Source organism: Salvelinus alpinus, chromosome 6, assembly GCF_045679555.1.
Source record: "Salvelinus alpinus chromosome 6, SLU_Salpinus.1, whole genome shotgun sequence".
NCBI classification, from domain to species: Eukaryota; Metazoa; Chordata; class Actinopteri; order Salmoniformes; family Salmonidae; genus Salvelinus; species Salvelinus alpinus.
The window spans coordinates 21,223,750-21,236,430 of NC_092091.1; the positions used below are offsets into that span (position 1 = coordinate 21,223,750).

Genomic DNA, 12,681 nt, shown 5'->3' on the forward strand with positions numbered 1-12,681 from the left:
TGTGTGTGTGTGTGTGTGTGTGTGTGTGTGTGTGTGTGTGTGTGTGTGTGTGTGTGTGTGTGAGAGACTGTGGTAACAGCTGTTCAGGTGCAGGCTGATTGCTGGATGAAGTCTGTCCAGCGCTACTATATTACAGGGAACCCCAAATGACAGTGTGCTTTTGTCCAGGCCTTTGAAAACCCTGTCACATTCCCTTCTGACGCACAAACCAACAACAAAGGAGCCTTCTTGTTGTGGAATGGATTGGGAAAAAGCACATACCAAAACCTGTGTGGGAAAACTAGGCTGCCTGCGCCAAGTTTACAGTAGATTATCAAAGGACCGGATCCATATTTAGACCTTCCTCTCATTGTTTGTGTATGTCTGGTTAGGAAATAAGCACCCACATTGGAAATACGGGAAAAGATATCATGCTTTTACCCTAACCGTACAGTACGTGGTCTGTGTAACATTGGCTTGTTGTGATTGTGTTGTGTCTGTTCACACAGTGGAATCCACCACGGAGGACAGAGAGAACGCAACAGGCGAGGAACCTGAGCAAACTCCTGTGCCTATACACACAGGTAAATACAGTGCATGGTAAAACACACACCTCTCTTTTCCCCTCTATACCCCCGCTCTAACACCTATCTTCCCATCTCTCATTGGACGCCAGCTGTTCCCGGCTGCAGGAGTATGTATGTGAGGAGTGTGTATGTATGTGTGTGTGTGTGTGTGTGTGAGTGCCAGTCAAAGGCAAGGGCTGGAGAGTTCACCTCTGAGTGAAGCTGGCGTTGACGTGCAGGCATGTGAGGAGGTTCATGCACTGCTCTGCTCCGTTCCCACTCTGAGACACTGTATACAAGTCTGACAGATGAAGACCAGACCTCTAGTGCCCACTGTAAATATGTCTATCTGCATACATCCATGGATCTGTATTGTATGAGGGATTGGAGATTACTCCAGCTCAGACTACACACATGCAACACTCTGAGAACATCCACATACAGACTGCCTCCAATAGTTTGCTATAACCTATACCCACTGTAAGGTTCACCACCATGCATTGGCTTCTTCTTGCTTGTCTGGATATATACAAATAAGTATAAAGAGTTTGATCGCAGTTGTAAATGAGAACTTGTTCTCAACTGGCCTACCTGGTTAAATAAAGATGAAATAAAAAATACATTTAAAAATCAGTGTTGTAGGCCTCCCGGGTGGCGCAGTGGTCTAGGGCACTGCATCGCAGCGCTAGCTGCGCCACCAGAGACTCTGGGTTTGCGCCCAGGCTCTGTCGCAGCCGTCCGCGACCGGGAGGTCCGTGGGGCGACGCACAATTGGCCTAGCGTCGTCCGGGTTAGGGAGGGTTTGGCCGGTAGGGATATCCTTGTCTCATCGTGCACCAGCGACTCCTGTGGCGCGCTAACCAAGGGAGCCGGGTGCACAGTGTTTCCTCCGACACATTGGTGCGGCTGGCTTCCGGGTTGGAGGCGCGCTGTGTTAAGAAGCAGTGCGGCTTGGTTGGGTTGTGTTTCGGAGGACGCATGGCTTTCGACCTTCGTCTCTCCCGAGCCCGTACGGGAGTTGTAGCGATGAGACAAGATAGTAATTACTAGCAATTGGACACCACGAAAATTGGGGAGAAAAAGGGGTAAAATTAAAATAAAAAAAATAAAAATCAGTGTTGTAGAAGAGTTGGAGGTGTATATGAAAGAGTCACTGCCCTCCCTGTCCTCCATGTCTGATCAGTCTGTCTGCCTGCAGTGTGCTGGGGGCTGTTGGGACTTGCCCCAGCCGTCTGCAGTAGCGTAGAGGAGAGGAGGAAGTAGAGCACTGACGCCTCAGCAGATCACGTCGACAGGCTACTGTCACATTCTGATAAACAGGAGGATAGGCTTTCCTTAGGGGGGATAGTTTTGCTTGAAGGGGATATTTGTTGCTCCACCACAGGGTTCACTTAGATGTCATGATTAAATAACTTGCTGTTACAGAACTCCCGGAACTCCCGGTAACTCCCGGTCTTTATGTTGGTTTGTAGCAGGAGTCGTGGCTGTGGTAGGGTAGGCTCACGTCGATGCGTGTGTACTTCCGTGCGTGTGTGTATTTGATGTGGCCTATGCCTGCGCTGACTTGCTCCCTGCCTGCAGCTCACAGTAGCTGTAATGGAGTTCCACAAAGGTCAAAGGTCTCCTCAGTACAAACACTGATGCTTCACAGTGGAAAAGACCTCACCACAGGAATGCCATTAAAACTGGACTGCGGTACACACATACAGAAAACATGTATCATACCAGATTATTACACTCAATGAACAGCTGTGTAATTCTGAGCTAATAAATGTTGTTGAGCTGAGCTCCACTGAGCATTAGGTTAGGTAGATTGTGATGGATGTGATTTTGTGTGCCAAGAATCTGACAGCATTCTCAACAGCTTTAGTAAAAACATTGAGGCTTTGGAATCAGTTTCTCTGTGGACATGTCCCTTAGTGGTGAAATGGCATCAGAGCTGAGGGCATGATTAATTCAACAAAACACACTTGTTTTGATGAAAATAAATGGAGTGTATTGTGTGTATTAATCTGCAATGTATGATTTCCAAAAGGAGCAGTGTGCATGCAGTGCTTTACATGAGGCTGAACATTAGGACATAGTGACCCCTACTGGTCACCTTGTACAATTAACTATTTTGGTAGATACTCTCAGTGGAAACATATTGTTATGCCCCTTGACTTTTCAGCCAATGTTAGTGTTCTCATAAAAATAATTGTGAACAATTGTCTCATCTTATTTCTAAGGATATTTCTCACCATCCCACCTGCCCTCTTCCTCTCTCGCGTGTCTCTCTGTCCCTCCCATTCACTCTCCATCTTTCTCTGTCACTCACTCTCCATCTCTCTCTGTCACTCTCTCTCTCTCTGTCACTCTCTCTCTCTGTCCCTCTTTCTTGTGCTGTAGTTGAGGAAGAGCAGGGTTCCATGGCTGAGGTGTCCTACTACTCCTATGAGTATGACCCAGAGCCCTTCCCTGCAGAGGGAGAGGACCATTTGGAGCTGGAGGCAGGGGAGCAGGGGGGAGAGCAGGAGAGTCCATCAGATATCCAGTTACCCACACTGGACACAAAGGACCCCCCTGAGCGATGGTACGGCCCTCTGACCTCTCTGTCTCTATGAACAACAACACTGAGTTTGAACCACAGGAGGCTGCTGAGGGAAGAGTGGCTAGTAATAATGTTCAGAACGGTGCTAATGGAATGGCATCAATCACCTGTTTGTTGTATTTGATACTATTCCATTGATTCCGCCCCAATCGTTACCACGAGCCCATTCTCCCCAATTAAGTTGCCACCAACCTCCTGTGGTTTGAACCATTAACACTGTGGTAATGTGGATAGGGCTTGAAATTAACTCAACTGTGACTTTGTAACCTCAAACCTGTGTCAGTTTATATCCACTCTAATAACAAAGTGTATTCAGATACCTCTACATCAAAGATAGCATATCTCTACCTATCTATCCGATTGCAATGAAGAACCTTATCAGAGATCTTATTCAGTGTCCTGTTCTCCACTCCTCCACAGAAACTGCCCCTGACGGCATCACCAGCCAGATCTCCAAATTGTACATTGTTTGTGAATATGTTAGTGAGTGGAGAGAGAAGGAAGAGTGGGGACTGCAGCCTGAAAGGAAGCAAAGTGTGTGTGTGTGTGTGTGTGTGTGTGTGTGTGTGTGTGTGTGTGTGTGTGTGTGTGTGTGTGTGTGTGTGTGTGTGTGTGTGTGTGTGTGTGTGTGTGTGTGTGTGTGTGTGTGTGTGTGTGTGTGTGTGTGTGTGTGTGTGTGTGTGTGTGTGTGTGTGTGTGTGTGTGTGTGTGTGTGTGTGTGTGTTACTAAGCTAGTCCCCCTCTAGCCCTCTTTGTTTTTCTCTCTTGTATAACTCCTATTCACCAGTGGACACCATAGCGTCTTTGATATTCACTGTAGTGCCTTATTGTTTTTCTGTAATCTCTAGATTGAATAATCAAGTATTTATGTTTGTAATTACACCTGAGTTAAAACAAATGTTTTGTTGTTTTTTCTATCTGTGGTATTTATTTGTAGCTAGTGCTTTTGTTTTATTTGTTCCAATGCCGCCCCCTATTGCCTTCTTGTCCTGCCACCTACACCAATGTCTTAATTTAATTCATCAAAAATAACAAGATGTGATGCACCTATTATTCTTATTCGGAGGAAGCCTTAGCTCAAACACTGAGGTGTACAGTTGATATCTTTATATACTTATTTGGTGTTTAACCTGCTAAAGATCGAGACTGCATTTCTGTACCCTTAAACTGGAGGATAAGATAAGCTCAATTATTCTAGATATTTTACCAAGCTAGCAATATCTCCACATAATAAGTCATATTTAGGTATAGCTGTCACCTTACTGTTGAACACACAGGGATTTGGTTGTACAGTGCATAAGCTATTTTGTTTTGTTAAATTTTGACTCTTGATAGCCTAAAACAAGAATAAAGGTTTGGAATTACTGTACATTTACCATATTTAAGCCAGTGTAACCCCATATCCATTTCCAATACAATTGCTTTTGAAAAATAATAAACTTTGTATACAATCCATGTCTCTGTTTGCAGTTAACTTTTCATGCTACTATCTCTCCCCGGGTAGCAGTAACTCTATTCCCTATATGTATAGCCTATATGTTACATAGGAAACGAGGAGCAGACCTGGTGATTAAGGAGTTGTGTTGGTCCATTTCCTTTGCAACTGTAGTTTAGCCTGAGGAGAATTTCCTGTCATCCTGTAAGCAATGAGCTGTGTTATTGTCAAACACTGTGGCCCTTCAGAATGCACTCTGTGACTGTGACCCCTGGCATGGCTGTGTGCAGCGGGGCTAACATGTGTGTTTGTCCCTGTTAACAACTCACTCAGGTTACCTAAACAGCAGCCAGGAGAGAGTTAGAGCCTGTAAATGTTTAATGTTTGTTTTCGGCAGACCATGGTTAAGGCACTTGTCAACATTGTCAGTTACCGTATAGCTTCTGGCAACTTTCAGTGTGTTCTTCTGCTGCTGTTTTAAAATGACTACGTTCCAAACAGCCCATGGATATGTCGTTTCAATGTAGAGGTTATTGAGAGGGCAATGAGTCCTATGATCAAACTACAGGAGTGGTGGTGGAAAACTGTCAGATAACGTGTCTTACATGTCTTATGATATGCATAGTCTTTCTCACTTTCAGTGTATTATCATATACTGCACTATGTCAAGAAAGATAATATTTGTTCACTCCATGGCTTTGCTGGTCTCTGTAAGGGACACTGTTAGTTCTGATATACAGTGTGAATGGGATCTGTACAGTATGAGTGGAAGATCTGTTGTATGATTGTGGAAGGTACTGTAGGGACAGAGAGAGAACACTCGCTTCGCTGCTCGAGCGATGCGGGAGACCTGGTTGCTGAGACTGAATATCCTGGAACGTCTCCCTGGCAACTGCATGCATGGTTGAAGTGTGATATTCTGCCTCCACGCTGCGATGAACAGAGAGTGAAAAGAGAAAGGAGGGAGAGGGGATCTTGGTTTCATGGATTGCTCTGTGGAGATATTGTTACATTAGAGTGAATCCAAGTAATGACATGGTTTCTAAGCACCAGCGGATTGAGCTCCTCTGGCTGAGCTGCTATTTAACTGGCTGAGATGATGCACTAGTTGGACACAGTTGGTGTGAGATCAAACATTTGGTCCTTTAAAGGGCCTTTCTAACCAAGAGGCTAAATGTTAATGGTATTTATGGGTCTTTGATGGTAGTGGTTCTTATTTTGGAGTGTGTAACTGCGCAGGCTGTTAAGGTATGCATGACTGAATAGGCGAACTCCAAACTGAATTTCACTCAGGACTTGGGAGATGATGGATGGATAAAGGAGGGTCATGCAGCTGAGTGGAGAGCTTGCATCCATCTGACACAGAAGATCACCTCTACCACACGGAGGAGAGAGGAACCTGCTGGCTATGATTCATTGCTGGAGCCTGTTTGTGTCCACATTTACAGTAGTATGCTTCCTACCTGTGTTTTTGTACATACTGTATTGTCAAATTCCCTCTTATTATTGATTGAATTGAGCAGTTTGTGTAATGATTTGGAGGATGTTTTTGTAGGACGACTTGTAGGACTATACATTTATTTGACCATGGGGGAAGAGGTGAAAAAGCGCCCCATCATTGCTGGCAGAGAGAAAGGTGAGCTTCCTGAATGGAACAACCTTTGCGGTACTTATTCAATACAGATAGATCACTCATCTATTCTGAATTGAGTAAATGTAACATGTAAACGTAACATGTCTAGCTAATAATTGAATGCATTATCCTGTCAGAGAGGGAACACTGACTGGAGGAGTTGATTATTTCTCAGAGCTTGGACTTGCCAGAACTCGCAGTAGTAACTTTGCTTGTGCAGTGTGCACAGGCATCTGAAAATGTGAATGCTGATGTAATATCAAATCAAAATGACAAATGACATGCACCAAATACATCTGGTGTAGACTTTACCATGAAATGCTTACTAACGAGCCATTTCCCAACAATGCAGTTAAAAAAATAAAATAAAGGCTAAATAAGGCAATAGTACCACAATAAAATAACGTGAAAGTGTGTGTGTTGGAGTGTCAGTGTAATGTGTGTTGATAGAGTGTGCATAGAGCTAGTGCAAGAGAGTTGGCGCAACAACAAAAAATTTAACTTTCCAAAAAAGTCATTTCCCAGGTTGTATCTTAGTGTACTCTCTGCCACACTGTCTCTGGCTGTGAAAGTCAGCTGTTTGGATGACCTAGCATGTCTAATTTGCACCAGCCAGATGTACAGTGGGGCAAAAAAGTATTTAGTCAGCCACCAATTGTGCAAGTTCTCCCACTTAAAAAGATGAGAGAGGCCTGTAATTTTCATCATAGGTACACTTCAACTATGACAGACAAAATGAGAAGAAAGAAAATCCGGAAAATCACATTGTAGGATTTTTAATGAATTTATTTGCAAATTATGGTGGAAAATAAGTATTTGGTCAATAACAAAAGTTTATCTCAATACTTTGTTATATACCCTTTGTTGGCAATGACAGAGGTCAAACAATTTCTGTAAGTCTTCACAAGGTTTTCACACACTGTTGCTGGTATTTTGGCCCATTCCTCCATGCAGATCTCCTCTAGAGCAGTGATGTTTTGGGGCTGTTGCTGGGCAACATGGACTTTCAACTCCCTCCAAAGATTTTCTATGGGGTTGAGATCTGGAGACTGGCTAGGCCACTCCAGGACCTTGAAATGCTTCTTACGAAGCCACTCCTTCGTTGCCCGGGCGGTGTGTTTGGGAACATTGTCATGCTGAAAGACCCAGCCACGTTTCATCTTCAATGCCCTTGCTGATGGAAGGAGGTTTTCACTCAAAATCTCACGATACATGGCCCCATTCATTCTTTCCTTTACACGGATCAGTCGTCCTGGTCCCTTTGCAGAAAAACAGCCCCAAAGCATGATGTTTCCACCCCCATGCTTCACAGTAGGTATGGTGTTCTTTGGATGCAACTCAGCATTCTTTGTCCTCCAAACACGACGAGTTGAGTTTTTACCAAAAGGTTCTATTTTGGTTTCATCTGACCATATGACATTCTCCCAATCTTCTTCTGGATCATCCAAATGCTCTCTAGCAAACTTCAGACGGGCCTGGACATGTACTGGCTTAAGCAAGGGGACACGTCTGGCACTGCAGGATTTGAGTCCCTGGCGGCAAGTGTGTTACTGATGGTAGGCTTTGTTACTTTGGTCCCAGCTCTCTGCAGGTCATTCACTAGGTCCCCCCGTGTGGTTCTGGGATTTTTGCTCACCGTTCTTGTGATCATTTTGACCCCACGGGGTGAGATCTTGCGTGGAGCCCCAGATCGAGGGAGATTATCAGTGGTCTTGTATGTCTTCCATTTCCTAATAATTGCTCCCACAGGTGATTTCTTCAAACCAAGCTGCTTACCTATTGCAGATTCAGTCTTCCCAGCCTGGTGCAGGTCTACAATTTTGTTTCTGGTGTCCTTTGACAGCTCTTTGGTCTTGGCCATAGTGGAGTTTGGAGTGTGACTGTTTGAGGTTGTGGACAGGTGTCTTTTATACTGATAACAAGTTCAAACAGGTGCCATTAATACAGGTAACGAGTGGAGGACAGAGGAGCCTCTTAAAGAAGTTACAGGTCTGTGAGAGCCAGAAATTTTGTCTGTCATAGTTGAAGTGTACCTATGATGAAAATTACAGGCCTCTCTCATCTTTTTAAGTGGGAGAACTTGCACAATTTGTGGCTGACTAAATACTTTTTTGCCCCACTGTAAATATGTCGTTTATATCCTCAGGCACGTCTTTATGAACCTTTTCAGCTTATTCATCACTACACCATAATGTATATAATGTAATATGTGTGAAGTAGACCAAATAATTTCATGCGCACACACAGGTCCTCAACCTATTGTGTAAAATATCTACCCCACAGGGCCTGGACCGGGGCGTTACGCTCTGCCACCAACTATTGGTTTCATCGGCCATGACTTCACCAAGCCAACCAACCCTGCTTACTCCTTCCACGGCAGAATGAGCAACAACTGTGAGTGCTACAGCAGTCACTAAAGAGCACCCAAGATTTTAACATGACACACTACTCTAATAGTCAATGGAAAAGTACCTCAACTATTATTAGTTGATCATGAAAGGGAATATTGAATGTTGTAATGTAACTGTAAAGCCACTGGGGGGAAACAACACCACAAATACCTGTCACTAGTTGTAAACGTTGTGAACCCTGTTACTACAGTACAGTATACAACTTATCAGCCAAATGTGACACTGTCCTTAGGATACTGGCAAACTTACTTCAGTAGGGAAAGGGGGATACCTAGTCAGTTGTACAAATGAATGCATTCAACTGAAATGTGTCTTCTGTATTTAACCCAACCGATCTGAATCAGAGGTGCGGGGGGCTGCCATAATCGACATCCACGTCTTTGGCGCCCGGGGAACAGTGGGTTAACTGCCTTGCTCAGATTTTGACCTCGTCAGCTCTGGGATTCGATCCATCAGTTACTGGCCCAACGCTCTAACCAGTATTGTATGTCAGTTATTTATTTGATATTTTTTCTTGTTTGGTTGTGCAGTGTACGGTGTTGACTCCAGTCCTGGGCCTCAGTATTACATTGATGCAAAAATCACCCGTTTCGGCAGGGATGGCAACCCCGCATACTCCATGTTGGGCAGAGTGAGAGGATCATCAAGTAAGTACCCACCAACTTCAGGTAAATACACTTTCAATTCAGAGCTGATCATGTTTTAATGTTCCTATAAAGTCATATTAAAATATAACTGTGTTTTTATTTGTCAAATACCAAAAGCTCATTACTAGATGTGAAAATGTTGATTTTCTTAAGAGATGTTAATTACATAAGGACCTTGTTGCGTGTGGCAGTTTGTAAGCCACTTTCAGCAGTATGGCAACAAGATACAGCTGGATGTGACAGCTCAAGCCTTGCCTTCTGCTGTCAGCCGTTGCAACTGAATTTCATGAACACTCCACAAATATGCATACACTCTAAATTGACAATGAATCTACTGCATTCCACTTATGAATCTTGCTTGTTCACATAAGGCCAAAGCTAAATACAGCTTTCTCACTAGCAGGGCTTTTCCAGACTCCTGGACCTGGGGCATACAGCCCTGAGAATGCTCCTCCATGCAACACCCAGCGCAGACCCCCATCCTACACTATGGGCTCCCGCACTCGCTACCGTACCATCGACTCAGTGCCTGCCCCCAACAAGTACTGTCTCCCTGCTCTCATGGGCCCCCAGGTTCCCACCAAGCCAGCCAGTGCCAGCTACACCATGTCAAGGCACTGCAAATTAGGGGGTCCCTCAGAAGACCTGTCCAAGACCCCAGGCCCTGGTAGATACAACAGTACAGATCCAAGTGTCTACCTGCCCAGGCAACCAGCTTTCTCCATGCTAGGTCGCCATGGCTTTCCCAACGATGCCACTCTGAAGCCTGGCCCTGGAACTCATAATCCTGAGAAGGTGACTGTCCACAAGCCCCGGGCTCCTGCCTTCTCTCTGGGCATCAGACACTCTGAGTTTGTCACCCCACTGGTGGTCAATGTAGCTGACTGAAAAGCACTTCTCACAACTATGTTCCTCTGTCATATGGGACTAGGTTGGATTCATCTGCAAAACAAAGAACTTGAGATGACAATAGAGAACCATTTCTACTGCTGTGCTGGCTTAATATTAAATATGAAATGAAAGACATTTAGATACAGAACATATACAAACTTACACACAGAAAGTAAAGAAATATATTTTATTTACGTTCTGTCCAGCAACAACAGTGTTGTTTAGAATTAACAGAAATGTGACTATTCAGTCCAAATGTATACTGTCTGATACAAATATATATACATACATAGAGGAAAGCAGACAAAATAAAAACATTTTCAGAACATGCAAAATTATTTATTTTGAATAAAATATTCCACATTCAAGAAAAAAAAACTCAATTTGACCACGGTTCATTAATACAACATATTGACAAGTAAGTAAACATCAATAAAAGTGTAGCAAGTGTTATTCAAGCTCTGTAAAGTCTAATGAATGAGAAATTCCATATCCATATTGTTGCCATGTACCAATAAAAGCAAAACTGCTTATCATCTGGTAGTGGGGGCCGAGCCTTCCAACACTCAGTCTGCCTCTATCATACCTCCAACATTTTGGGGAGGGAGTTAAAAAAAAACTTAAAGGGTCTATTCTATACACCAAAACACATGGAGAGATGTACATCTTGTTTAGTAAACAAAGACCATACAATTCAACTAAGGTGGCTTTCAGGGACGTGGAAGATGATTTCCACTCAATCCTTTGGAAGAGGTCTTCGGAAAAGCAATATATGTGGCTCTAGAAGTAAAACAAAAAGTAGCTAATTCAGTACTGACTTCAAGCTAGTAGAGATCGCTATTATTTTCAAACATGCAGATGGCATAACAATGGCCTTACATCTGTAGGGATATGATCAGGACAACATTGAAGATTGGGGAAAAGAGGTCATTGGTGTGGGGCAAAGTCATGTAATAGGAAATACAATATATGGCCTAGAATAGAAAGCTAGCTAGTACATTTAAATTATGTATTAAAGAGGATGTCAGAAAAGCAGGAATTCCTGATGTATCTTCTCAAAACCAGTCATGAGAAGACTTGAGACATAAGTAAAAGCTTTAGAAAATATGTTTCTTGTATGAAACGTCAGTCCTTGGTAACTAACGTTATATGTTAAGTGAGACTGGAATGCTAACTTTCGGTCAATAGCTCACCTGGCTTGTGGATCATGTAGTGGATCCAGCCCTGGCTCTGCTGCACCCCCAGACCCCTCCATTCATCTTCTGTCATCAAGTGAGAGGTGGGCACCAGCTTTGATAACTGTTTCGGGAGCATAACATGCCTGTGTAGGAAAGGGACATTGAATTCACCCAATTAACGTAGCTATCTAGTCAACGTCACTAACTAGAAAGTACTTTACTCGTAGATGTAACGTTAGCTAGCTAGCACCAGTAGGCCATATAACTTTGAACATGTTGTGGCAACACCAGCTGATAGTATTAACTTACGTTAGCGGTCGTTAACCAAGTCACATGATACAGTTCGCTAGCCCACTAAACAAATGAATCATGCAGCCTTCAGTTGCCAGCCAATAAATATAATAACAGTATCAATATTATTTTGCCAAATACAGTATTATGGCTAAAGCTAACGTTGGCTAGTTAACCAACCAGGGGAGTTGGGTGAACTTGCTTTCCGTAGCAAAGCAAGTTAACCAATGTTAGCTAGTAAGCAAGCATGTTAACAGTATTACAGTACAGTAGTAGCTAACGTTACAACTTCAACTAACTTACCTGTACTCAAATGCTTCATCTGTGTACTTGTCAGAGTAGTAAATTTGTTTCTTCGACATGTTTAATCGAACAGAAGTATATAACACAATATTCTGGATAAGTTTTCGTATTCTCAGATAGCTGTACGTTTTGATAAGCGAAAGCTGGCTAGATTTTTATAAACACAAAGCAAATTGTCATCTGCAGTGTGTCGGCAAATTTTAAACTCAAACCGTCCCTCTCTTAGCCGGGATTGGTGAGGCCGCGCGTGGGCAAAACAAACTAAATGCGTGGCGCCCCGCCCCCACCTTCTGACTTTGACAGCTGTACACATGGTGAGTTATTTCTACAATATTAGACTTTAGATTTTTCCATTGGTTTGCTCGTCGAGTTAATGTCAATTACCATTTGTCGTCCTTCTTTCGTCCTACAATCATGAATATTCGTTATTCGTTCTCAAATGCCTGAATGTAATAAAAAATAGTATATAGCCCTAATCTAAGGGATTCGTCGTGCAATGTAATTATGTGTACGAGCACAAAAGTCCACATCTGTAATTTTAGTCACGTCCGAATCTGCCATGGAAGTATTTTTTTGCATGGCAGGAGAGCAACAATTCCAGCTAGAATAACCTACTGTTATTTGTGCAACTTGTGCAATTCGGGGCCGGGGTCAATGTGGGTTTGGCCCCGCCCACGTTAGACCCCGCCCACTTTTTGGCCATCATGTTTGACAGTCACACACTGAATACAAACACACGTTTGCGCAAGGCACACGT

The 12,681-nt window shown here is 43.4% G+C and overlaps 3 protein-coding genes across 4 annotated transcripts in view; 2 read left to right on the forward strand and 1 right to left on the reverse strand.

Annotated features, from left to right (window-relative positions):
• LOC139578342 (C3 and PZP-like alpha-2-macroglobulin domain-containing protein 8) overlaps nt 1-4,586 on the forward strand; it is a 62,594-nt gene extending 58,008 nt beyond the window's left edge. Inside the window, exons 41-43 of the mRNA XM_071405799.1 lie at nt 489-563; nt 2,934-3,117; nt 3,556-4,586. Coding sequence (XP_071261900.1) covers nt 489-563; nt 2,934-3,117; nt 3,556 — 260 coding nt within the window. The 3' untranslated portion in view covers nt 3,557-4,586. The remainder of the gene's footprint in view (nt 1-488; nt 564-2,933; nt 3,118-3,555) is intronic.
• A 1,250-nt stretch (nt 4,587-5,836) lies between these two features.
• LOC139578343 (protein CIMAP1D-like) lies at nt 5,837-10,292 on the forward strand. Of its 2 annotated transcripts, none has more exons than XM_071405800.1 (4): nt 5,837-6,206; nt 8,487-8,597; nt 9,145-9,261; nt 9,662-10,292. In XM_071405800.1, the coding sequence occupies exons 1-4, from the start codon at nt 6,023-6,025 to the stop codon at nt 10,147-10,149; spliced, it is 900 nt and encodes a 299-aa protein (XP_071261901.1). In that variant the 5' UTR covers nt 5,837-6,022; the 3' UTR covers nt 10,150-10,292. The 2 variants fall into 2 exon arrangements, with proteins under 2 accessions (XP_071261901.1, XP_071261902.1); XM_071405801.1 differs by having other exon boundaries at nt 5,967-6,206; nt 9,145-9,245; nt 9,640-10,292.
• Nucleotides 10,293-10,325: 33 nt separating this feature from the next.
• Nucleotides 10,326-12,121, reverse strand: cks2 (CDC28 protein kinase regulatory subunit 2). The gene is made up of 3 exons (XM_071405802.1): nt 11,925-12,121; nt 11,346-11,473; nt 10,326-10,932 (listed from the first exon to the last, which is right to left on the reverse strand). Exons 1-3 carry the CDS (start codon nt 11,981-11,983, stop codon nt 10,889-10,891), a joined length of 231 nt encoding a protein of 76 aa, XP_071261903.1. The 5' UTR covers nt 11,984-12,121; the 3' UTR covers nt 10,326-10,888.
• Between the last annotated feature and the right edge of the window lie 560 nt (nt 12,122-12,681).